Consider the following 26,421-nt stretch of genomic DNA (forward strand, 5'->3'; position numbering starts at 1 on the left):
TGAGCCGTACGGGCGTGACTCGCCAGAGAATGGCTCGCACATCTGTGGCTCATCACAGTCGGCGGCTCACGCGGCGCGTCACTTGCTCACCATCGAGCGTGGCTCGGTACACAGCGTGGCGTGTTGCGCAATACAGCGTGGCTCTTGGGATGCTTCGTACTGCGTGGCTCACGCGGTGGCTCGTGCACGGCGTCGCCATAGAGCGTGGCTCAGTACGTAGCGTGGCTCAGCCAGAGCGTGGCTCACAGTGTGGCACACAGCGTGAATCAACCACGCAGCGTGGTTCACGAACCCAGCGCGGCTCACACGCGCAGAGCGTGGCTTGCAGCCACACAGCGTGGCTCGCAGCGTGGCTCACACAGCGCGGCTCGCGCTATGAGCTGGGGGCCACGTCGCCCCCACCTCGGCCGCGTCATCGCCGCGTGGAGCCAAAATCCCGGAGCCCTCTCCGCTCGCCGCGCATTCCTCACGCGCCGTGGAGGCGACAGCCGCCGAGACGCGCGACCCGCACTGCGGCGCCCGTGCCCGGGCCCCGGGGCTATCCCCTCGCCGGGAGCCAGGCTACCCCCTCGCCTCGCTGGGAGCAGCCGTGGGGTGGGGGGAGATCGGAGGAGACATCTGACGAGTTCTGGTCCCGCATGGCCAAAAGGAACCTCCCCCGTGGATCGATAACTGGGGCCGTTCCGTTCCGTCGTGGAGGGGTGCGAGGTGGTTTGAGTTGAGCGGAGTTACGTCGTTGGGTGGTGGGGGGGGGCCGAGGAGGTTTATCGGGGGGGGGGGGGGGGTGCGTCTCGCCGTTGTGGGGGGCCCCGGCGGGGCGATGTTCGAGCACTCGGCCGTGTCTGGATTCACGCTGCTGCCGTGGAGAGGGAGGCGAGAGAGAGCGGCGGCAGCGGCAGCTGCAGCCGCTGCCGCCGCCGCCGCTGCTACTGCGGCGAATGCGTCAACTTCGATTGTTGCTGGTGATGGTGGTGATGGCGGTGATGGCGGTGGTGGTGATGGTCCCGTGGCGAGCGAGCGACAACACGATTCTCAAGCAGAGCCACCACCACCATCAGAACGGGACCATCAGCAGCAGCAGCAGCACCATAAAAGGCGAACGCGGGGCGACTGGGCCGAGCGCGGCGCGCACGGAGACGCGGAGGAGATGCTGCTGATGATGAAGTCTCGGGGGACGCGGCCGCTGGAAGCGCGGCTGGGAGAGGCGTTGCCGCCACGGGAGATCCTCGTGCGGAGGCGACCCGAGATCCCCGCCTCCATCATTCCCGGCGCCCCGCCGTGGACGGCGACGTCCGAGTCGGCGGGTGCCGTCCCGCCGCTCCCTTACCCGGAGTCCAACTCGAACGCTCAGGGCGACGTCGCCAAGGAGAAGAAGTCCACGTCCAACCCCGACCTCACGTCCGAGACCATGACCCTGCTCAACCTCCTCAAGACCGACTTCTCCAGCCTTCGCATCAAGCGCGGGGAGTTGAGGGACGCAGGGCACGGGGCCCAGGCCGGGCTCTCCCCGGGTCTCGAGGACCGATCAGAGGGGTCGAGGTCGGGCCCCCCTTGCGGCGGCGGCGGCGTCGTGAGCGAAGGGGCCCCGCGCACCCCGCGGAGACACCGGCTCAAGGACCTGACGGCCGCGCTGCGGAGGAGTCAGTCCTTCACCGTGGGCCGTGCGGCGGGGCCCGGGGACGATGCCCCCCCCCACCACCATCACCACCATCACCACCTCCTCGCGGCGCACTCCTTCCGCCGGGCGGCGAGGGCAGCGGGCGACGGGGTCGACCAGCAGGAAGGGGCATTCCCCGGGGGCTGTGCTGACGCGCCCATTCCCCGCGACCGGGAACGCAACGGTGCCCAACAGCAGCAGCAGCAGTATCATCATCAGCAGCATCATCATCATCAGCAGCAGCAACATCAACATCAGCAGCAGCAGCATCATCAGCAGCACCAACAGTTGAGGGAGCCGCTCGGACAGGGATCCAGCAGAGACTACGCGGGCTCGGACTGCGCGAGGGGAGGTGAGGACAGGGCACGCCGAGGTGGGGGCTGCGGTTGGGCCCCTCTTGGGCCACCGCAAGCGGTGGGCGCCGTCATCCAGAGCGGTGGCGGTGGTGGTGGTGGCGGTGGTGCCACCTCGCCCGCGCTGGACGAGGGCGCGTGCACGCGACCAGCGCCAGGAGGAGCAGGAGGAGGAGGCCGCCTCTCCGAGTCGTGCGACGGGCCCGCCGAGTCGCACGCTCGCGCGTCCGCCTTCAAGCTCGTGCGGAGAGCGGGGACAGCGGCGGCCGAGGCGGCGGCGGCGGCGGCGCCCGGGTCCCGTGACGGGGCCGAAGGCGGCCAAGGGAGCGGCCGGGCGAGGAGGAGAGGGGCGGCCAAGGGGCAGCCTCTCCCCGACGCGGCGGCCACAGCGGCGACAGCGACGAACGGTCGCGGCGCGGACGATGGAGACCGCGACCGCGCGCGCTTCCACAGTGACCCCGCGCTTCTCCGCCGGTTGAGTTCGGTCACCGAGGAGGCAGAGTTCGCCCAGCTCCAGCTCCAGCTGCAGCAGCAGCAAGGGCAGCATCAGGGACGGGGCAGTCTCCCTGGGTCCATGTCGGAATCCCCCGTGCCCCGCGCGCTCAGCGAGTGCAGCTTCAGCACCAACAGCGACGCTTCCTCCATATGCAGCGAGGTGGGGCCCACCCCTCGCGGGCCCAGCCCCGAGGAGCGAGCAGCCAGCGAGCCGGGGCCGCAGCCGCACCACCAACAGCGTCCTCGCGATGGGACCGCGGGGCCCGAGGATGGCACCAGGGCGCCAAAGAAGAAATCTCTGAGCGACCCGAGCCCCTACGGCGAGATGCGCACGGTGGGATTCCGCAGTCTGGTGGACTCCATCAGCGAGTTGGAGCAGAGCGGCGGCGGTGGTGGAGGAGGAGGAGGAGGAGGTGGGAGTGGTGGTGGCGGCCTCTCGAGCGCTCTTCAGCAGCGAGGAGAACAACGAGGTGAACGAGTTGGAGATGAGACGCATCCGTTCCGCGCGCGGTCCCAGTCCGAGACGGTGCCACCTCGCGCCGCACGCCGGGCCCAGGCGCCGCTGTCCCCGGGGGAGCTCATCTGCGCGCCCCCCACCACCCCGCACCTCGCCAGGGGCTTTGGCAGGAAGGCCAGGGATCAGGGCAAGGCGAGCGAGGGTTCCGCGGTGGCCGCGTCCGTCGGGGTCGGCGTGGGAGTCGGGGTGCCTCTCGGACAATGCAAGGCGGTCTCCAGGTCGCCCTTCAGGCCGGCGGCGCGCGCCCCAAGCGAAGCCGCGGCGGCGGCCTCCTCCGCGGCCCTCACGCCGAGCGCCAAGGCCCTTCACGAGGCCAAGTCGGCGTCGTTGCCCGGGAGGAACAAACCGAGCGTGGAGGCGCGCAGAGCGCACGGGTTCCTGTCGCAGGTCCCATCTCTGGAGGATGTGCGCAAGCAATTCCGTCTCAAAGTCGGGCGCGGCAGCAGCAGCAACACCACCACCACCAGCAGCAGCACCAGCAGCACCAGCAGCACCACCACCACCGGCACCAGCAGCAGCAGCCAAGCAGCAACCGCTCTCACCACCTTGGTGCCCGAGGCGCACATCGCTGGGCCCTCCGCGCCGCACGGGGCACCCCCCAGGACCGTGAGGTCCCTGCCCGTGGCGTTGCCCGAGCCGCGCCGGGTGGAGGCGGCGGGGGACGCGTGCGCCAGTCCCGGGCGCGAGCACGTGGTATACGAGGTGAGCACGCGGTATACGAGGTGAGCACGTGGTATACGAGGTGAGCGTGGTGAGCACGTGGTGTGCGTGGAGAGACGCGTAGTGTACGGGGTGAGGACGTGTCGGAGATCAGCACGCTGTGTGCGTTATGAAGATGTGGTGTGAGTGGTAAACTCTTGTATGGGGTGAGCACGTGGTCAGGACACGGTGTGTGCGTTATGAAGATGTGGTGTGAGTGGTAAACTGTTGTATGTGGTGAGCACGTGGTCAGGACACGGTGTGTGCGTTATGAAGATGTGGTGTGAGTGGTAAACTCTTGTATGGGGTGAGCACGCAGGGTGCGAGCTGAATTGTCCTCGACACTCGAGTGACCGATCGAAGTTTTCACGTTGACCTGAGCGAGCACGCTGAACTGTGGCCTATCGTTTACATTTGTACCAGGGCACGTCACGTGCCATCTGCGCATTTTCGGAGATGATTCCTCTTTGCATCAGCGTCAACGTCGGACAATAAACCCCTTACAGAGACAATGATCCCCCGGATAGCATGCACAGGCTGTCGGGGCAAGGTGCTTTTAAAGCGAGCATCCATAGAAACGGAGATTGTGCCAGGCTCGGTGCACTTTGAGGCCTCGGTGTGCATAGAGCATATAGACACACGCAGATAGATACACTGGGCACACAATCTCACGGCTCTTTAAACATATTTACATACGATGACAAAGGTCCCCCGTGTCATTGTAGGCCGTCACCCCGCACAAGCGGTCGGTGTGATCATCAACAAGCCGGGCTTGCCTTTGTCTCCACGCTGCTGATGTGTCGGGACTTTTTCAAGGTGCTCGTTTTAGGATGGCTCGATCTAGGTGAGGGCCAGGAGAGGTTTGGATACCAACGTGCCACAGATGTTAGCAGTGTCGGGGAATTGAACCCTGGTCACCGGTGGTTCGTAGCACAATGAGCTAACCGCTGCGCCACCGCTCCCCGCACAGACTCAGACACACACAGGCACACACACGGACACAGAAAGTGTACACACATGAGGCACAAACAAAGATCCATTGTCTGCTCTTTAACAGACTATGTGGGCATGTGGTGTTACCAAGCACGAGGGGATGGTGTGGCCAGAACCACGCAAGGCCGCCTTCGTCTCCCCAGTGCTGATTGTTTACACACCACAATAGGCACGTAGTTAAGGCTGAGTCGACCTAGGGGGAGGCCCTAACTGGTTCACATACCAAGTGCCACTGATGTTAGCCGTGGCAGAGAAGTGAGCCCAGCTCACTGGGTCATTACTTCTCGCTTCTGTGAATCACTGCAACTACCACACCCTCTTACATACACACACACACTGTACACAGACAAAGATCCCCCGTATAGCCTGTTCAGGCAATTATGGCAAGAGTTGTTAGAGAAGACTTTTATGAAGGCCGGCACGGCGTACGAAGAAGAGGCTACGTGTGCCTAGGATCACGCCCGGCCGCCTTTGTCTCCCCAATAATTATGTTTACACGCTGCACCAGGCGGAGACGCAAGGCAGGTTCAGATATTCGTCACTGATGTTAGCCGTGAGCGGCTATCGAACTCCGCTCGCCCCCGTTTGTAGCGCAGCGTGCTAACCACTGCGCCACCGCTCCTCTAACCCGCCCATTCGCCCTCGATGTCGTCCCTCGTGTGTGCGGGCCCCCGAGAGAGGGGTGGTGAGTGTGGGGTGAGAAGGAGCTGTGAGGTGAGCGATGGGGTGAACGCGAGGGCGAGTGTGCGCACGCTCTCTGCAGGGTGGCGGCGAGTGTTTAGATGAAGTATCCACGGAGAGCCGTTTATGCGGGGAGAGATCGCAGCGTTCTGGAATCATCATAATATTATTATTAATCATCTTTGTTTATCCCAGGAAAGTCTCACACAGAGTCTCGTGACTTATTCTCAAGAGGGTCCTGTTGCTACGTCGGGATGTTTGGCCCAGTCCCGTGAGTGCGGGCGTGTGACTCGCGGCGTACTCGCCGTCGTGTTTAACTCGCACAACAGGCAACTTTATTTAGAAATCATCCGAGAGTTTCTACTTTTACGCAGCCGTCATCACCACCACCACCACCACGTGGCTTTAGGCCATCTCTTCCCCTTGGGTCGCCGGCCTCTGGGTGGCACGCTTATGTCTGACTCGGTAACCTCCCGTCCACCACCACCACCCTGTACACGACTCTGATGATGATCTTAGTAATGATGACGATAATCCTGCTGCTTCTGGTGATGATAACGACGATGGCGATACTGCTGATCATGATGGCTAGACTCTGCGCCGAATCCGACTCGCACAGCGCGTCACGACAAGTCACTCCGTCTCCCACTCTGCGGCTCTAGCTCTCGACCCGCCTCTCTCTTGTCTACTATCGGAGTCGAAGTCAGATCCGCGGGGTTGATAGCCGCCGTGCGCTAACCACTGCGCCACCGCTCCGCCGCGTACGCATCTTAGAACGAGTACCACTTTGTTGTGCAATGTCCCTGCCATGGAAATGTGGGATACCCAGCACTGCCTCAGGACTGCAAACAAAAGTGAGCACCGCGCAATGCTCGTTTAAGCAAAGGGAACCTTTTACCTCTAAACAACAACAACAACAATCGTGATGATGATGATGATGTCATGAGGCGCACGGTCACCCACGGCTTGTGAGTGGCCGTGCGGAGCTCGCAGTGTCGCTCGAAAATCCGACGACAGCGGCGGGGCCTTAAAGAACGCGACGAGGCGTTCGGTGTCTCTGCAAAGTCGGCGTAGAGCGAACGAAGCAGCGGGGCGATCGCGATGGTGGTCGCGGTGACCGCGTTCCAGACAGAGGCGGGGGCTGCCACGAGTGGCCACGCGCCCGCTCCTCGGTGGGGAGACGACGACGAGGATGAGGATGATGAAGAGGTTGTAAGTCGCTGCTGCTGCTGTTGCTGCTCCTGCCAGGACGACTCTCTCGCTCGCTCGTTATTTTGGCGACGATTCCTAAAACGCAGCCACGCGTGCCTCCTCACGTGAGCCCGGACGTTTCCAGTGCAAAACAAAAAAAACGAGCGAGAGAGAGAAACGCAAACCCGTTCGTAATCTGTGCAATTAAAGAATACAAATTAACGGACTGCGGTTGGCGGCGACTCACAAACGTCAACAAGACGGCCGCGTTGGTCATTAGCGGCGCCTCGCAATCCGCCCCCCAGTAAACACGCACTCTTCCACTGTAGCGGCACCACCTCGTCTTTTGCTTTCCAATCGCCACGTTCCCAGTCGAACGTCGCTTGTTCATTCACCTCCTCGGGTTCAAATCGTCCACGGGCCACAGCAGAGATCGGCGCCACCCACCTCAGGTCGCCAAACTCTCGCGAGCCGCACGCGCATCGATCGATCGATCGACCGATCGATCGATCGATACGGCCCACGAGGTGTGAAGTGATAACGCCACCTCATTCGTACGGCTGCTGATGTAGGCGCAGAGCAGCAGCGACGATGTCACACCCAGGTGGTCAAGCCAGACAACCGCGTCAGGAGCAGCGCGGTGTGTCGCTGTCATGATGTCTCTTCGGAATTGGGTCGTTGCACATTGTACGGTCTGTTCTGGACGACCACGATCGTACATCACTGGAATTTTTTTTTAATTCCGTTTGTGCATCGGGTATCCGCATCTGCCTCTCGTTTCAAACGGGGCACAGCATCGGTCACTGCGATTGGCCACATCGCCGACTGTGGAAGCGCTACGCCAAGACGCCACCGCAGGTGCGAGAGACGAGCGACGAAAGCCGTGGAAACGTCTCCGGCTTGGTGGAATGTGAGCGTTCTGGGCTGTGGCTGTGGCGCGTCGGCCTGGGACAACGCGGCAGTCAGGGCACACACTCTCACCACGGGTGAAGCAATCGCAGAGGGGACTCAGAATAAAGTCGCGTTGCTGTTACGGAGCCGAAAACCCCGTTGTGGAAACCGGGGAAATTGATCAGAGGGGTTCCCCTTTGCGAGGACAAATCGCGTGGTTGGAAAAGAGAATCGGCGATGCGTGTGTATGGTTGTTATTCCTTGGCGGTATTTATTTACGGTGGAGCCGTGTCGAGCAGCAAGCACGGATATTTTGCCCAACCCTTCCACCTTCTTTCGTGTGTTCTTCCGAAGGCCACGCAGTGTTGTTCACGGGTTCTCGGTCAACGAGTCTGACCGTTTCATCTCATCCACACCGCAAGTCTCGCCACAACAACACACTCACATCCACTCAAGTCACTCAACCGCTCACTCACCCACTCATCCACTCGCTTAACCGCCCACTCACCTGCTCACCCACTCACCAACTCACTCACCTACTCACCCACGCACTCACCAACCCACTCACCAACTCACCCACGCACTCACCCACCCACACTGTACGTCACAACATTTCTCTGTCTCGCTTATCCCCCTCGCACTGCTCCACGTTGGAATTGCCTCCTCCCGCCATCATCATCATCATCGGATATTCCCCCCACAACCTCTAGCAACAATAATAACATTGCTCAAGTCAAGACACCTCTAGATATTACAACCTCTATATATTACAACCTCTATATATTACAACCTCTATATATTACAACCTTTCTATATTACAACTTTGGCAGTGCGGATTGTTGCTGGCCCGTGCTCAGCGACTGCGTTTAACAAATGACGGAGCTCTGGGGGTTTCAGTCTCGGCGATTCGTGCGTTCCCGTGGTGTCGAGGTTGCCTTGTTCACGACTGTATGCCCATCTCAAGATCCTGCCCTCTCCTCCTCCTCCACTCCACTACCTCCAGCAGCCATTCCTCGCCACCCCGGCCACGTCCTCGACCCCCCCCCACCACCTCACCCCGGCCCCCACCACGAGCCGGTCTGCGCGCACTGTAAGTCAGCATCTGGAAGTCATTAGCGAAGTCGCCTTTGCTAGGATTGCCGCTGCCCGGGGAGAGTGGGCAGCGAGGAAGAGGGAGGAGGGAGGGGGGTGGGGCTATGGGCACGAGGGCTTGTTGTGACGAACCCAAACAGACACACACAGACACATACACAAAGACAAAGATCCCCCGTATAGCCTCCACACGCTGATGGGGGGGGGGGCGAATGCAAAGACATACACACGCGCACTCACGCACACACTGACACATACAGACACAACAACAACCGCCGTTCGCCACTAAGTGGCGGTGACGTCGCCACGGCGGTTGTGCCAGGCTAGGTGCGTGTTGAGGGCACGTGCAGTATCGAAGGCTCGCTGGCAGGAGGACACGGGACAGACCCAGGTGCGATGGGTTGACCGACTGAGATGAAAAACACACACGGGGATTTGGGATTTGGGTTCGCACACTTACACAAAGAACGAGATCACCAGTATAGCCTCCACCGGCTGTTGGGGGAAAGTGCTTTTACCGAGGACCTATGATGAATATCCATAAACACTTATACACAGTCTATGACAAAGGCCCCCCGTATAGCCTTTACAGACGATTGGGGCAAGTGCTGTTAGCGAGCACCTATGAAGGCTGGCAGGGTTCACGAGGCGGGGGGGGGGGGCGATGGGGTGCAGCCAAAAGTGCGCTAACCACTGCGCCACCGCCCCCCCCCCTAAAAAAACAAAGACACACACGCACGGGCACACATATACATACAAAGATCCATCTATAGCCTTTATAAACACGTACACATAAACACACAGAACCACGCACAGTCGCACGCACATAAGACTCGCGTATAGCCAAGTAAACACACGTGGACATAGACAAAGACGCAGGCATATTCAGTACGGTACGTACAAATAGCGTGCACACATTAGCACAAGCACACACATATATACACATCTGCACGAACACACGTCGAGACATGAGCAGAGACACGAAGACACACGAAGAGACACGCAAACAGACATCGGCCGTTCACCACTATGTGGAGGTGACGTCACCACGGCGCCTGTGCCAGGCTAGGTGCACTTTGAAGCTATCGCGTGAAGTGTGGAAGGCTCGCTTCTAGGAGGTCACGGGACAGACCCAAGTGCCGTGGGTTGACCGACTGAGATGACTGGCAGATGCACCACCAGCTGTATTCCGCACTGTGACAACTCGCTGCGTTTTATCCTCCCGGTGCTCCGCTCGTTGTTGTGAGCGTCGCTCCTCTGTCCTCCGCTGTTGTTGGAGGGAGACTGCCTCCAACTGCCCAGTGGCAGCGTCCTTCACGAGCCTCCTCCACCACAGCGATCTGCACACAGACAAATATTCCTCTTCTAGCCTCAAAACACGTTTGGGGCAAGTGCTGTTAGCGACCAGCTATGAAGACCAGCACGGAACACGAGGGCGTGAGTGGCCAACACCACGCCCGACCGCCTTTGTCTCCCCAGTGGCGATGTTTACACACCGCACCAGTTATTTATTTAAGGCTGAATCGACCTAGGGGAGGCCTGGGACCGGTTTAGATAATCGTCACTGGTGTTGGCCTGAGTGGGAATCGAACTTGGGTCGCCGAGACATAGATATGCTAAGTGGTGGTGACGTCACAACGGCGCCTGTGCCAGGCTGGGTGCACTTTGAGGCCGCATGAAGTGTCAAAGGCTCGCTGGCAGGAAGTCACGGGACAGACCCCGGTGCCATGGGTTGACCGACTGAGATGACTGGCGACACATAGGCACACACTTTTACACACAGAGATAAACAAAAGCAAAAATCCCCCGTATAGCCTGAAGAGACTGTTGGGGCAAGTGCTGTTAGCGAGGGCCACACAGACACGCACACATACCCAGAGAACCCTCTCCATTCGCGTGCTTGCAGACGAGTAGCAGCACACCGCAAGTATGCCGCACAACACCACCGACACACCCAGCTGCGCGTGTGTGGACATTACCACACACGCGCACAAAGACAAAGATCCCCCGTACAGCCTCAACAGATTGTTGGGGCAAGTGCTGTTAGCGAGTAGCAGCACCTATGAAGGCCGGCACGGCGCGCGAGGGTGGCTGGCCAGCGCTGCGCTCCACCGCATTTGTCTTTCCATTTGTGGAGGTTTCAGAATCTGAATATTTGTGTGTGCTGGAGAAATCCGATGAGCTACGAAGCTCGTTTGCACAGATCTCCAGTCGGGGCGGGTCAGAACGTTACAACCACAGTACCAAAACACGATAGGAATGCAACGTATCAAATGGTAAACAAATCACTTACAAATATACGATAAAACTAAATTATTTTTTGTTATCTTTACCAGGTAAAGCCCACTGAACTATTAACGTATTTTTCAGAAGCGACAACGTGGCGTATTGTGCTTAAATGTATAGCAGCAAAATAATCTAAATAATGTAAATGTACCAGGTACTGTACTCATTTAAGGCTGAGTCGACTTAGGAGAGGCCCACGACCGATTCAGATAATCGTCAATGATGTTGGCCGTGGGAGGGATTTTAACTCGAGTCGCCTGTTTTTTTTGTTAGCTAACCACTACACATCCTCTCCAGTTACCCATTGCCACCCACAGATACAGAACCAATACCACACACAGCATTGAGCACACACACAACCAGATGCACCAATACCACACACAGCATTCAGCACACACACAACCAGATGCACCAATACCACACACAGCATTGAGCACAGACACAACCAGATGCATCAATACCACACACACAGCATTGAGCACACACACAACCAGATGCACCAATACCACACACAGCATTCAGCACACACACAACCAGATGCACCAATACCACACACAGCATTCAGCACACACACAACCAGATGCATCAATACCACACACACAGCATTGAACACACACACAACCAGATGCATCAATACCACACACACAGCATTGAGCACACACACAACCAGATGCATCAAAACCACACACAGCATTCAGCACACACACATACAACCAGATGCACCAATACCACACACACAGCATTGATCACACACACACAACCAGATGCACCAATACCACACACAGCATTCAACACACACACACACAACCAGATGCACCAATACCACACACAGCATTCAGCACACACACACACAACCAGATGCACCAATACCACACACACAGCATTGATCACACACACACAACCAGATGCACCAATACCACACACAGCATTCAGCACACACACACACATCCAGATGCACCAATACCACACACAGCATTCAGCACACACACACACAACCAGATGCACCAATACCACACACACAGCATTGATCACACACACACAACCAGATGCATCAATACCACACACAGCATTCAACACACACACACACAACCAGATGCACCAATACCACACACAGCATTCAGCACACACACAACCAGATGCATCAATACCACACACACAGCATTGAGCACACACACAACCAGATGCATCAATACCACACACACAGCATTGAACACACACACACACAACCAGAAGCACCAATACGACACACAGCATTGAACACACACACACAACCAGATGCACCAATACCACACACACAGCATTGATCACACACACACAACCAGATGCACCAATACCACACACACAGCATTGAACACACACACACACAACCAGAAGCACCAATACGACACACAGCATTGAACACACACACACAACCAGATGCACCAATACCACACACACAGCATTGAACACACACACACACAACCAGAAGCACCAATACGACACACAGCATTGAACACACAAACACAACCAGATGCATCAATACCACACACACAGCATTGAACACACACACACACAACCAGATGCACCAATACCACACACACAGCATTGATCACACACACACAACCAGATGCACCAATACCACACACACAGCATTGAACACACACACGCAACCAGATGCACCAATACCACACACACAGCATTGATCACACACACACAACCAGATGCACCAATACCACACACACAGCATTGATCACACACACACAACCAGATGCACCAATACCACACACACAGCATTGAACACACACACACACAACCAGATGCATCAATACCACACACACAGCATTGAACACACACAACCAGATGCACCAATACCACACACACAGCATTGATCACACACACACAACCAGATGCACCAATACCACACACACAGCATTGATCACACACACACAACCAGATGCATCAATACCACACACACAGCATTGAACACACACACACACAACCAGATGCACCAATACCACACACACAGCATTGATCACACACACACAACCAGATGCACCAATACCACACACACAGCATTGAACACACACACACACAACCAGATGCACCAATACCACACACACAGCATTGAACATACACACACAACCAGATGCACCAATACCACACACACAGCATTGATCACACACACACAACCAGATGCATCAATACCACACACACAGCATTGAACACACACACACACAACCAGATGCACCAATACGACACACAGCATTGATCACACACACACAACCAGATGCATCAATACCACACACACAGCATTGAACACACACACACACAACCAGATGCACCAATACCACACACACAGCATTGAACACACACACACACAACCAGAAGCACCAATACGACACACAGCATTGAACACACACACACAACCAGATGCATCAATACCATACACGCAGCCGTTACTACACAAAGGCAGACTCCACGTACACCCAAAATCACAACCTCCACACCTCTGAAAACAAAAAAGCAAAAGTCCCCTGTGTAGCCTTATTAGACTGTGAGGGCAAGTGCCACCCACCCGCTCGTGTGCCAGAACGGCACACGAGGGGGTGGGTGGCCAGCACCACGCCCAGCCGCCTTTGTCTCCCTAGTGGGCATGTTTAGACTCCGCACGAGGTACTCATTTGAGGCTGAGTCGACTTAGAGGAGACCCAGAACCGGTTCAGATAATCGTCACTGGTGTTTGCCGTGAGCGGGAATCGAACTCCGGTTGCCGGTTCATAGCACAGCTCGCGAACTGCTGCACCATGAAGTATAGCCAACACATTCTCCACTCGACCACACACACACACCACTCACCCTACGACACACACACACCACTCACACACGTGTACACCACCCTCCTCTCCCCCCCTCTCACCCTCCTCTCCCCCCCCCTCTCACCCCCCCCCCCCTCTCACCCTCCTCTCCCCCCCCTCTCCCCCTCCTCTCCCCCCCCCTCTCCCCCCCTCTCCCCCCCCTCTCACCCCCCCCCTCTCACCCTCCTCTCCCCCCCCTCTCCCCCTCCTCTCCCCCCCCCTCTCCCCCCCTCTCCCCCCCCCTCACCCTCCTCTCACCCCCCCCCTCTCACCCCCCTCTCACCCCCCCTCTCACCCTCCTCTCCCCCCCCTCTCCCCCTCTCCCCCCTCTCACCCTCCTCACACCCCCCCTCTCACCCTCCTCACCCCCCCCTCACACCCTCCCCCCTCTCACCCTCCCCCCTCTCACCCTCCTCCCACCCCCTCTCACCCCCCCTCTCCCCCCCCTCTCACCCTCCTCTATCCCCCTCTCTCACCCTCCCCCCCCTCTCACCCTCCTCTCCCCCTCCTTCCCCCCCCTCTCACCCTCCTCTCCCCCCCCCTCACCCTCCTCCCACTCTCACCCCCCTCTCCCCCCCTCTCACCCTCTTCTCCCCCCCCCTCTCCCCCTCCTCTCCCCCCTCCTTTCCCCCCCCCCCTCTCACCCTCCTCTCTCTCCCCCCTCTCCCCCCCTCTCCCCCCCCTCTCACCCTCCTCTCACCCCCCCCTCTCACCCTCCTCTCCCCCCCCCTCTCACCCCCCCCCCCTCTCACCCTCCTCTCCCCCCCCTCTCCCCCTCCTCTCCCCCCCCCCTCTCCCCCCCCTCTCCCCCCCCTCTCACCCCCCCCCTCTCACCCTCCTCTCCCCCCCCTCTCCCCCTCCTCTCCCCCCCCCTCTCCCCCCCTCTCCCCCCCCTCTCACCCTCCTCTCACCCCCCCCCTCTCACCCCCCTCTCACCCCCCCTCTCACCCTCCTCTCCCCCCCCTCTCCCCCCTCTCCCCCCTCTCACCCTCCTCTCACCCCCCCTCTCACCCTCCTCTCCCCCCCCTCTCACCCTCCCCCCTCTCACCCTCCCCCCTCTCACCCCCCTCTCCCCCCTCTCACCCTCCTCTATCCCCCTCTCTCACCCTCCCCCCCCTCTCACCCTCCTCTCCCCCTCCTTTCCCCCCCCTCTCACCCTCCTCTCCCCCCCCTCTCACCCTCCTCCCACCCCTCTCACCCCCCTCTCCCCCCCTCTCACCCTCTTCTCCCCCCCCCCTCTCCCCCTCCTCTCCCCCCTCCTTTCCCCCCCCCCTCTCACCCTCCTCTCTCTCCCCCCTCTCCCCCCCTCTCCCCCCCCTCTCACCCTCCTCTCACCCCCCCCTCTCACCTTCCTCTCCCCCCCCTCTCTCACCCTCCTCTCACCCTCCTCTCCCCCCCCTCTCCCCCCCCTCTCACCCTCCTCTCCCCCCCTCTCACCCTCCTCTCTCCCCCCTCTCCCCCCCCTCTCACCCCCCCTCTCACCCTCCTCTCCCCCCCCCCTCTCATCCTCCTCTCCCCCCCCTCTCACCCTCCTCTCTCCCCCCCCTCTCCCCCTCCTCTCCCCCCTCCTCTCCCCCCTCTCTCCCTCCTCTCCCCCCCCCTCTCACCCTCCTCTCCCCCCCTCTCCCCCTCCTCTCCCCCCTCCTCTCCCCCCTCTCACCCCCTTCCCCCCCCCTCACCCTCCTCTCTCCCCCCTCTCCCCCTCCTTTCTCCCCCCCCATCTCCCCCTCCTCTCCCCCTCCTCTCCCCCCTCTCACCCCCCCCTCTCTGTCACGCACGGCGAGTCGCCTGAGTCAGCTGGGTGACCTCCTCGCTCGCTCCGCCACCACCGCGTGGGTTCACAACTAACTCCAATGTCGTAGTCACAATCACAACACTCACTCAGCCACAACCGTCACACAACCACAACACTCACACAGCCACAACCCTCACTCAGCCACAACCCTCACACAGCCACAACCTCCACCCAATCACAAACCCCACACAACCACAACCCTCACACAACCACAACCCTCACACAGCCACAACACTCACACAGCCACAACCCTCACACAGCCACAACCCTCATACAGCCACAACCCTCACACAACCACAACCCTCACACAGCCACAACCCTCACTCAGCCACAACCCTCACACAGCCACAACCTCCACACAACCACAAACCCCACACAACCACAACCCTCACACAACCACAACCCTCACACAGCCACAACACTCACACAGCCACAACACTCACACTGCCACAACCCTCACACAGCCACAACCCTCACACAGCCACAACCCTCACACAATCACAACACTCACTCAGCCACAACCGTCACACAACCACAACACTCACACAGCCACAACCCTCACTCAGCCACAACCCTCACACAGCCACAACCTCCACACAACCACAAACCCCACACAACCACAACCCTCACACAACCACAACACTCACACAGCCACAACACTCACACAGCCACAACCCTCACACAGCCACAACACTCACACAGCCACAACCCTCACACAGCCACAACACTCACACAGCCACAACCCTCACACAGCCACAACCCTCACACAGCCACAACCCTCACACAACCACAACCCTCACACAGCCACAACCCTCACACAACCACAACCCTCACACAGCCACAACCCTCACACAGCCACAACCCTCACACAGCCACAACCCCTACACAACCACAAACCTCACACAGCCACAACACTCACACAACCCTCACACAGCCACAACAATCACACAACCACAACCCTCACTCAGCCACAACCGTCACACAACCACAACACTCACACAGCCACAACCCTCACTCAGCCACAACCCTCACACAGCCACAACCTCCACACAACCACAAACCCCACACAACCACAACCCTCACACAACCACAACACTCACACAGCCACAACACTCACACAGCCACAACCCTCACACAGCCACAACACTCACACAGCCACAACCCTCACACAGCCACAACACTCACACAGCCACAACCCTCACACAGCCACAACCCTCACACAGCCACAACCCTCACACAACCACAACCCTCACACAGCCACAACCCTCACACAACCACAACCCTCACACAGCCACAACCCTCACACAGCCACAACCCTCACACAGCCACAACCCCTACACAACCACAAACCTCACACAGCCACAACACTCACACAACCCTCACACAGCCACAACAATCACACAACCACAACCCTCACTCAGCCACAACCCTCACACAACCACAACCCTCACTCAGCCACAACCCTCACACAGCCACAACCTCCACACAACCACAAACCCCACACAACCACAACCCTCACACAACCACAACACTCACACAGCCACAACACTCACACAGCCACAACCCTCACACAGCCACAACACTCACACAGCCACAACCCTCACACAGCCACAACACTCACACAGCCACAACCCTCACACAGCCACAACCCTCACACAGCCACAACCCTCACACAACCACAACCCTCACACAGCCACAACCCTCACACAACCACAACCCTCACACAGCCACAACCCTCACACAGCCACAACCCTCACACAGCCACAACCCCTACACAACCACAAACCTCACACAGCCACAACACTCACACAACCCTCACACAGCCACAACAATCACACAACCACAACCCTCACTCAGCCACAACCCTCACACAACCACAACCCTCACACAGCCACAACACTCACACAGCCACAACACTCACACAACCACAACCCTCACACAACCACAACCCTCACTCAGCCACAACCCTCACACAACCACAACCCTCACACAGCCACAACCCTCACACAGCCACAACCCTCACACAACCACAACCCTCACACAACCACAACCCTCACACAGCACAACCCTCACACAACCACAACCCTCACACAGCCACAACACTCACACAGCCACAACACTCACACAACCACAACCCTCACACAACCACAACCCTCACAACCACAACCCTCACACAACCACAACCCTCACTCAACCACAACCCTCACACAACCACACTCTTACTTGATACAGCTATCGTGCTGTGACGGTTCCACCTGAAGACGGAAGCTTGTGTTGCCTCCGAAACATCGTGATTTTTATTTTATTTTAATTTTACTTTTATTAATTTTTATTTTTTACCTCCATGACTTTACCGAAAAAAACTAAGAATATAACCACAACCCCCACACAACCACAACCCCCACACAGCCACAACCCCCACACAGCCACAACCCCCACACAACCACAACCCCCACACAACCACAACCCCCACACAACCACAACCCCCACACAACCACAACCCTCACTCAGCCACAACCCCCACACAACCACAACCCCCACACAACCACAACCCCCACACAGCCACAACCCCCACACAGCCACAACCCCCACACAACCACAACCCCCACACAACCACAACCCCCACACAACCACAACCCTCACTCAGCCACAACCCTTACACAGCCACAACCCTTACACAGCCACAACCCCCACACAACCACAACCCCCACACAACCACAACCCCCACACAACCACAACCCTCACACAACCAAACCCCCACACAACCACAACCCTTACACAGCCACAACCCTTACACAGCCACAACCCGCGGCTTCTGCTGTCGCTGTTTGGGTTCAAGTTGTCGTCCCTCGGTGGCGGTGGCTCACCCCCTCACCCCCCCTCACCCCCCTCACCCCCCCTCACACCCCCTCACACCCCCTCACCCCTCCTCACTCCTTCTCACCCCCTCTCACCCCCTCACCCCCCTCACCCCCCCTCACCCCCCCTCACCCCTCTCACCCCTCTCACCCCTCCTCACCCCCCTCACCCCCTCACCCCCTCACCCCCCCTCACCCCCCCTCACCCCTCTCACCCCTCTCACCCCTCCTCACCCCCCTCACCCCCTCACCCCCTCACACCCCCTCACCCCTCCTCACTCCTCTTACCCCTCTCACCCCTCCTCACACCCCCTCACCCCCTCACCCCCCTCACCCTCCCCTCCTCCTCCTCCACTGCCCCTACGCTGCCCCCTCCCCCCTTTTTTGTGCCCCCCCACCCCCACCCCGCGTCCTGTCACTTGGAAGTGGCCTGTTTCCTGTCAGCCCGGGACACGGGCAACACTCCCTCAGCCACCACCACCACAACCACCACCACCACAACCACCACCACCACAACCACCACAACCACTACTACAGCCACCACCACAACCGTTTTCTCCGCCCCAGTGCGAGGAGGAGGGGGGGGGTGGAGGAGGAAGAGGAGGCTTCTGCGAGAATCGCTCCTCGCCAATCTTCCCTGAACCTCAAAGGGGACAACCCGGGCCGGAGCGCGAACCGGGACGGCTTCCTTCTTCTGCTGCTGCTCCTGCTGCTGCTTCTGCTGCTGCTGCTTCTGCTACTGCTGCTCCTGCTGCTGCTTCTGTCCGTTCCCTAGAGTCTCGTGCCAGTCCTCGCCTGCCTCTCGCCGCCGCTCTTGACACGGCAGAGTCTTCTCGCTCACGTCCTGGCGCGGGTTGAGTTGTCGTTTTGCCTTCAGATATCTCCACGGAGCTCACCCATAGACCTCTCTCTCACGCCTCTTCATCAAGCTCACCTCGTCACAGTGACCACCACCAGCGGTTCCTTGTGACCCCCTCTTCTACCGCTCAACTCCTCTGCAGCAACAGTAGCAATAGGCATCAGTCGTATCAGCAGTAGGAGTCACAGTTGTGTCAGCACAAGTATGAGCAACAGGAGTAGTATCAGCAGTTGCAATACTATCAGTATTACCAGCAATAATTTATAGCAACAGCAACAATATCAGCGGCAATAGCATTAGCAGTGGTGGCAGTATCAGCATTAGCAGCAGCAAGAGCACCAGTAGCATCATCATCAGCAGCAGCAGTCTCAGCAGCGTCAGTAGTGTCAGAATCAGCAGTCTTGAGCAGCAGCAGTATCAGCCGCAGTATGAATCAGCAGTAGTATCAGCAGTAGTATCAGCAGTAGCAGTATCAGCAGTAGTGATAACAGCAGTAATAGTGATAGCAGCAGTAGTAGTGGTAACAGCAGCAGTAGTGATAGCAGCAGCAGTAGTGATAGCAGCAGCAGTAGTGATAACAGCAGTAGTAGTGATAGCAGCAGTAGTAGTGATAGCAGCAGCAGTAGTGATAACAGCAGCAGTAGTGATAACAGCAGCAGTAGTGATAACAGCAGTAATAGTGATAGCAGCAGCAGTAGTGATAACAGCAGCAGTAGTGATAACAGCAGTAGTAGTGATAACAGCAGTAGTAGTGATAGCAGCAGTAGTAGTGATAGCAGCAGTAGTAGTGATAGCAGCAGCAGTAGTGATAACAGCAGTAGTAGTGATAGCAGCAGTAGTAGTGATAACAGCAGCAGTAGTGATAGCAGCAGTAGTAGTGATAGCAGCAGTAGTAGTGATAACAGCAGTAGTAGTGATAGCAGCAGTAGTAGTGATAGCAGCAGTAGTAGTGATAGCAGCAGTAGTAGTGATAGCAGCAGTAGTAGTGATAGCAGCAGTAGTAGTGATAACAGCAGTAGTAGTGATAGCAGCAGTAGTAGTGATAGCAGCAGTAGTAGTGATAACAGCAGTAGTAGTGATAGCAGCAGTAGTAGTGATAGCAGCAGTAGTAGTGATAGCAGCAGTAGTAGTGATAGCAGCAGTAGTAGTGATAGCAGCAGTAGTGATAACAGCAGTAGTAGTGATAACAGCAGTAGTAGTGATAGCAGCAGTAGTAGTGATAGCAGCAGTAGTAGTGATAGCAGCAGTAGTAGTGATAACAGCAGCAGTAGTGATAGCAGCAGTAGTAGTGATAGCAGCAGTAGTAGTGATAGCAGCAGTAGTAGTGATAGCAGCAGTAGTAGTGATAAGCAGCAGTAGTAGTGATAGCAGCAGTAGTAGTGATAGCAGCAGCAGTAGTGATAGCAGCAGTAGTAGTGATAGCAGCAGCAGTAGTGATAACAGCAGTAGTAGTGATAACAGCAGTAGTAGTGATAGCAGCAGTAGTAGTGATAGCAGCAGCAGTAGTGATAGCAGCAGTAGTAGTGATAGCAGCAGCAGTAGTGATAGCAGCAGTAGTAGTGATAGCAGCAGCAGTAGTGATAACAGCAGTAGTAGTGATAGCAGCAGTAGTAGTGATAGCAGCAGTAGTAGTGATAGCAGCAGTAGTAGTGGTAACAGCAGTAGTAGTGATAACAGCAGTAGTAGTGATAGCAGCAGCAGTAGTGATAGCAGCAGTAGTAGTGATAGCAGCAGTAGTAGTGATAACAGCAGTAGTAGTGATAGCAGCAGTAGTAGTGATAGCAGCAGTAGTAGTGATAGCAGCAGTAGTAGTGATAACAGCAGTAGTAGTGATAACAGCAGCAGTAGTGATAGCAGCAGTAGTAGTGATAGCAGCAGTAGTAGTGATAACAGCAGTAGTAGTGATAGCAGCAGTAGTAGTGATAGCAGCAGTAGTAGTGATAGCAGCAGTAGTAGTGATAACAGCAGCAGTAGTGATAGCAGCAGCAGTAGTGATAGCAGCAGTAGTAGTGATAGCAGCAGTAGTAGTGATAACAGCAGTAGTAGTGATAGCAGCAGTAGTAGTGATAGCAGCAGTAGTAGTGATAGCAGCAGCAGTAGTGATAACAGCAGTAGTAGTGATAGCAGCAGTAGTAGTGATAGCAGCAGTAGTAGTGATAGCAGCAGCAGTAGTGATAACAGCAGTAGTAGTGATAGCAGCAGTAGTAGTGATAACAGCAGTAGTAGTGATAACAGCAGCAGTAGTGATAGCAGCAGTAGTAGTGATAGCAGCAGTAGTAGTGATACAGCAGTAGTAGTGATAGCAGCAGTAGTAGTGATAGCAGCAGTAGTAGTGATAGCAGCAGCAGTAGTGATAACAGCAGTAGTAGTGATAGCAGCAGCAGTAGTGATAACAGCAGTAGTAGTGATAACAGCAGTAGTAGTGATAACAGCAGTAGTAGTGATAGCAGCAGTAGTAGTGATAGCAGCAGCAGTAGTGATAACAGCAGCAGTAGTGATAGCAGCAGCAGTAGTGATAACAGCAGTAGTAGTGATAACAGCAGTAGTAGTGATAGCAGCAGTAGTAGTGATAGCAGCAGTAGTAGTGATAGCAGCAGTAGTAGTGATAGCAGCAGCAGTAGTGATAACAGCAGTAGTAGTGATAGCAGCAGTAGTAGTGATAGCAGCAGTAGTAGTGATAGCAGCAGTAGTAGTGATAGCAGCAGCAGTAGTGATAGCAGCAGCAGTAGTGATAGCAGCAGTAGTAGTGATAGCAGCAGTAGTAGTGATAACAGCAGTAGTAGTGATAGCAGCAGTAGTAGTGATAGCAGCAGCAGTAGTGATAACAGCAGCAGTAGTGATAACAGCAGCAATAGTGATAACAGCAGTAGTAGTGATAGCAGCAGTAGTAGTGATAGCAGCAGCAGTAGTGATAACAGCAGTAGTAGTGATAGCAGCAGTAGTGATAACAGCAGTAGTGATAACAGCAGCAGTAGTGATAGCAGCAGTAGTGATAACAGCAGTAGTAGTGATAACAGCAGCAGTAGTGATAGCAGCAGTAGTGATAACAGCAGTAGTAGTGATAACAGCAGTAGTAGTGATAGCAGCAGCAGTAGTGATAACAGCAGCAATAGTGATAACAGCAGTAGTAGTGATAACAGCAGTAGTAGTGATAGCAGCAGTAGTGATAACAGCAGTAGTAGTGATAACAGCAGCAGTAGTGATAACAGCAGTAGTAGTGATAGCAGCAGTAGTGATAACAGCAGTAGTAGTGATAACAGCAGTAGTAGTGATAGCAGCAGTAGTGATAACAGCAGTAGTAGTGATAACAGCAGCAGTAGTGATAGCAGCAGTAGTGATAGCAGCAGTAGTGATAACAGCAGTAGTAGTGATAACAGCAGCAGTAGTGATAGCAGCAGCAGTAGTGATAGCAGCAGTAGTAGTGATAACAGCAGTAGTAGTGATAACAGCAGCAGTAGTGATAGCAGCAGTAGTAGTGATAGCAGCAGTAGTAGTGATAACAGCAGCAGTAGTGATAGCAGCAGTAGTAGTGATAACAGCAGCAGTAGTGATAACAGCAGCAGTAGTGATAGCAGCAGTAGTAGTGATAGCAGCAGTAGTAGTGATAGCAGCAGTAGTAGTGATAGCAGCAGTAGTAGTGATAACAGCAGTAGTAGTGATAGCAGCAGTAGTAGTGATAACAGCAGTAGTAGTGATAGCAGCAGTAGTAGTGATAACAGCAGTAGTAGTGATAGCAGCAGTAGTAGTGATAGCAGCAGTAGTAGTGATAGCAGCAGTAGTAGTGATAGCAGCAGTAGTAGTGATAGCAGCAGTAGTAGTGATAACAGCAGTAGTAGTGATAACAGCAGCAGTAGTGATAACAGCAGTAGTAGTGATAGCAGCAGTAGTAGTGATAGCAGCAGTAGTAGTGATAGCAGCAGTAGTAGTGATAACAGCAGTAGTAGTGATAGCAGCAGTAGTAGTGGTAACAGTAGTAGTGATAACAGCAGTAGTAGTGATAGCAGCAGTAGTCGTGATAGCAGCAGTAGTAGTGGTACCAGTAGTAGTAGTGATAGCAGCAGTAGTAGTGATAACAGCAGTAGTAGTGATAGCAGCAGTAGTAGTGATAGCAGCAGTAGTAGTGATAGCAGCAGTAGTAGTGATAGCAGCAGTAGTAGTGGTACCAGTAGTAGTAGTGATAACAGTAGTAATAGTGATAGCAGCAGTAGTAGTGATAGCAGCAGTAGTAGTGATAGCAGCAGTAGTAGTGATAGCAGCAGTAGTAGTGATAGCAGCAGTAGTAGTGATAACAGTAGTAGTAGTGATAACAGTAGTAGTAGTGATAGCAGCAGTAGTAGTGATAACAGTAGTAGTAGTGATAGCAGCAGTAGTAGTGATAACAGCAGTAGTAGTGATAGCAGCAGTAGTAGTGATAACAGCAGTAGTAGTGATAGCAGCAGTAGTAGTGATAGCAGCAGTAGTAGTGATAGCAGCAGTAGTAGTGATAGCAGCAGTAGTAGTGATAACAGTAGTAGTAGTGATAGCAGCAGTAGTAGTGATAGCAGCAGTAGTAGTGATAACAGTAGTAGTAGTGATAGCAGCAGTAGTAGTGATAGCAGCAGTAGTAGTGATAACAGTAGTAGTAGTGATAGCAGCAGTAGTAGTGATAACAGTAGTAATAGTGATAGCAGCAGTAGTAGTGATAGCAGCAGTAGTAGTGATAGCAGCAGTAGTAGTGGTACCAGTAGTAGTGCTACCATCAGTTCTGCTTGTGAGTCGGTCCGGTGTAAGGACGGGTTCCCGTGGTTCTCGTGGTTCCCGTGGGGGCGGAGGGAGGACATCACCCCCCGCAGACCCCCTCGACTCTTGCACTCTCGTGCTCTCATCGACTCCCAGACTCTGACCGGCTCACGTCGTACAGTCGACACTTCTCGACTCTTCCACCGACGCTCGCTGCTTCACCCACCTCGACATTCACACAATCGCAGACTGCCCTCGACTCCACCATCCCTCGACTCTGTCGAGCTCAGCGACTCTCCCGACACTCACCTCTCCTCAACCCACTTGGACTCGTGCATGCTGTTCCACAGAGCTCGACTCTTACCCGCTTACACATCTTATCGACACTGACTAACACCGACTCTCTCGACACTCCTCGGCGTCGCCTCTTCGCTCCTCCGCTGTCATCGTCTCGCCGTGCTGAGACGATTAAAGCTCTCGCGGATTTATCCGGGACGGGTTTAGGGGGGGGGGGGTTCCTGGGGTTTTTTTTTTGGGGGGGGGGTGGGTGAGGAGGGGGGGGGTGAGGAGGAGCGAGCCGGGGACCAGCGAGGGGGATGAGCGATTCTGGACCCCAAGGCGGGGTCCCCCTGCCCCGGGAGGGGCCCATCGGGACCTGTGGTCACCGCCAGCGCAGCCGCTCCTTCACCGTGGCTCCGCGCATCACGGTAACGGTGCAGTAGAGCAAGCGGGCTCGTCTCTCTCTCTCTGTGTCTGTGCGTGAGTGTGTCTCTGTGTGTGTCTCTGTGTGTCTCTGTGTGTCTCTGTGTGTGTGAGTGTGTCTCTGTGTGTGTCTCTGTGTGTGTCTCCGTGTGTGTCCATGTGTGTGTCTGTGTGTGTGTGTGTCTCTGTGTGTGTCTCTGTGTGTGTCTCCGTGTGTGTCTCTGTGTGTGTCTCTGTGTGTGTGTGTGTGTCCCTGTGTGTGTCTCTGTGTGTGTGTGTGTGTCTCTGTGTGTGTCTCTGTGTGTCTCTGTGTGTCTCTGTGTGTGTGTCCCTGTGTGTGTCTCTGTCTCTCTGTGTCTCCGTGTGTGTGAGTGTGTCTCTGTGTGTGTGAGTGTGTCTCTGTGTGTCTCTGTGTGTCCCTGTGTGTGAGTGTGTGTGAGTGTAGCGTGTAGCGAGCATTAGCGCAGTGGTTGGCTCATTGCGCTACGAACCCGGCGATCCGAGAGCGATTCGAGAACACGGCCAATATCAGTGACGAATATCTGAAACGATCCTAGGTTTCCCCCTAGGTCTACTCAGCCTTTAATGAGAACCCGGGCGTGGTTCTGGCCACACCACCCCCTCGTGCGCAGTTCTGGCCTTTATTTGTGCTACTCGCTGAATATATGCAGAACTTCTTTTGCACCGTACGTAGCCAACCGTGATAATTGGAGGTTCGGGGGAAGGACAATAAACTGAACATAAAGATCAGTTCTAAAGAAATTAATATCGATGATTTTAAAGTGCATAAGCTCTAGTGGCTTCTAATATCGGAAGCAAGCGCTTTCCAGACGGGCTGCAGAAGCGCATTTGAATGAGCGTTAACAGCACTTGCCCCGACAGCCTGTTAAAGGCTACACGGGGCATATTTGTCTTTGCGCAACTCATTCTGCGCTGCTGTCATGGTGCGTTCTGTGCCTGCCCAGTGTGAGCAGAGACGGAACGGCCCCGCCGCACGAGTCTATCAAGTGACGGGCGGTGACATTCAGCCCGTCGGCCTAGCGCTCCGATGCGTTCCAGTGACATTTCTCCTCTTTTGTTGTTTTGCACAAAACTCTTCACAGCCGTTAGTCTGGTTCTTACCTCGTGTCTATGTCGGGTGAGATCGCGTCGTGGAGTGTACAATGTCGATTGTTCAACGAGCAGAAGCCTCCACGACCCGACCGAGCCAATCGATTCAAGTCGTCACGTGGACAAATGTCCCCATCGATTTGGTTTCTTCAGCAACACCGGAGGAGGGCGGGGGGGATGCTGAAAAGCGAGAAAAATGTGTTTGACAACTTTGTCCGACGTTTCGCTGGAGATTACATCCAGCATCATCAGACGTTAACAACGGCGCTTTATTTAAGCGGCAAAACCCTCGAGCGGATTCGATTTCACTGGGACTCATCGGCAGGGCCAGGCCCTGTTGAAACGAACCCTGGGCCGATCAATGACGGGCCGACTGCGCTGCTGAGCGGCAAAACCCTCGAGCGGATTCGATTTCACTGGGACTCATCGGCAGGGCCAGGCCCTGTTGAAACGAACCCTGGGCCGATCAATGACGGGCCGACTGCGCTGCTGAGCGGCAAAACCCTCGAGCGGATTCGATTTCACTGGGACTCATCGGCAGGGCCAGGCCCTGTTGAAACGAACCCTGGGCCGATCAATGACGGGCCGACTGCGCTGCTGAGCGGCAAAACCCTCGAGCGGATTCGATTTCACTGGGACTCATCGGCAGGGCCAGGCCCTGTTGAAACGAACCCTGGGCCGATCAATGA

At 56.0% G+C, this 26,421-nt stretch overlaps 1 protein-coding gene across 2 annotated transcripts in view; it reads left to right on the top strand.

Moving 5' to 3' along the window:
- The first annotated feature begins 805 nt into the window (after nucleotides 1-805).
- The window catches only part of LOC144936280 (uncharacterized), a 57,561-nt gene continuing 31,945 nt past the window's right edge, over nucleotides 806-26,421 (top strand). For both annotated transcript variants that reach the window (XM_078863350.1, XM_078863351.1), the window contains exon 1: nucleotides 806-3,724. In XM_078863350.1, coding sequence (XP_078719476.1) covers nucleotides 821-3,724 — 2,904 coding nt within the window. In that variant the 5' untranslated portion in view covers nucleotides 806-820. The remainder of the gene's footprint in view (nucleotides 3,725-26,421) is intronic.

This window comes from Lampetra fluviatilis, chromosome 15 (assembly GCF_964198595.1).
Source record: "Lampetra fluviatilis chromosome 15, kcLamFluv1.1, whole genome shotgun sequence".
Lineage (NCBI taxonomy): Eukaryota > Metazoa > Chordata > Hyperoartia > Petromyzontiformes > Petromyzontidae > Lampetra > Lampetra fluviatilis.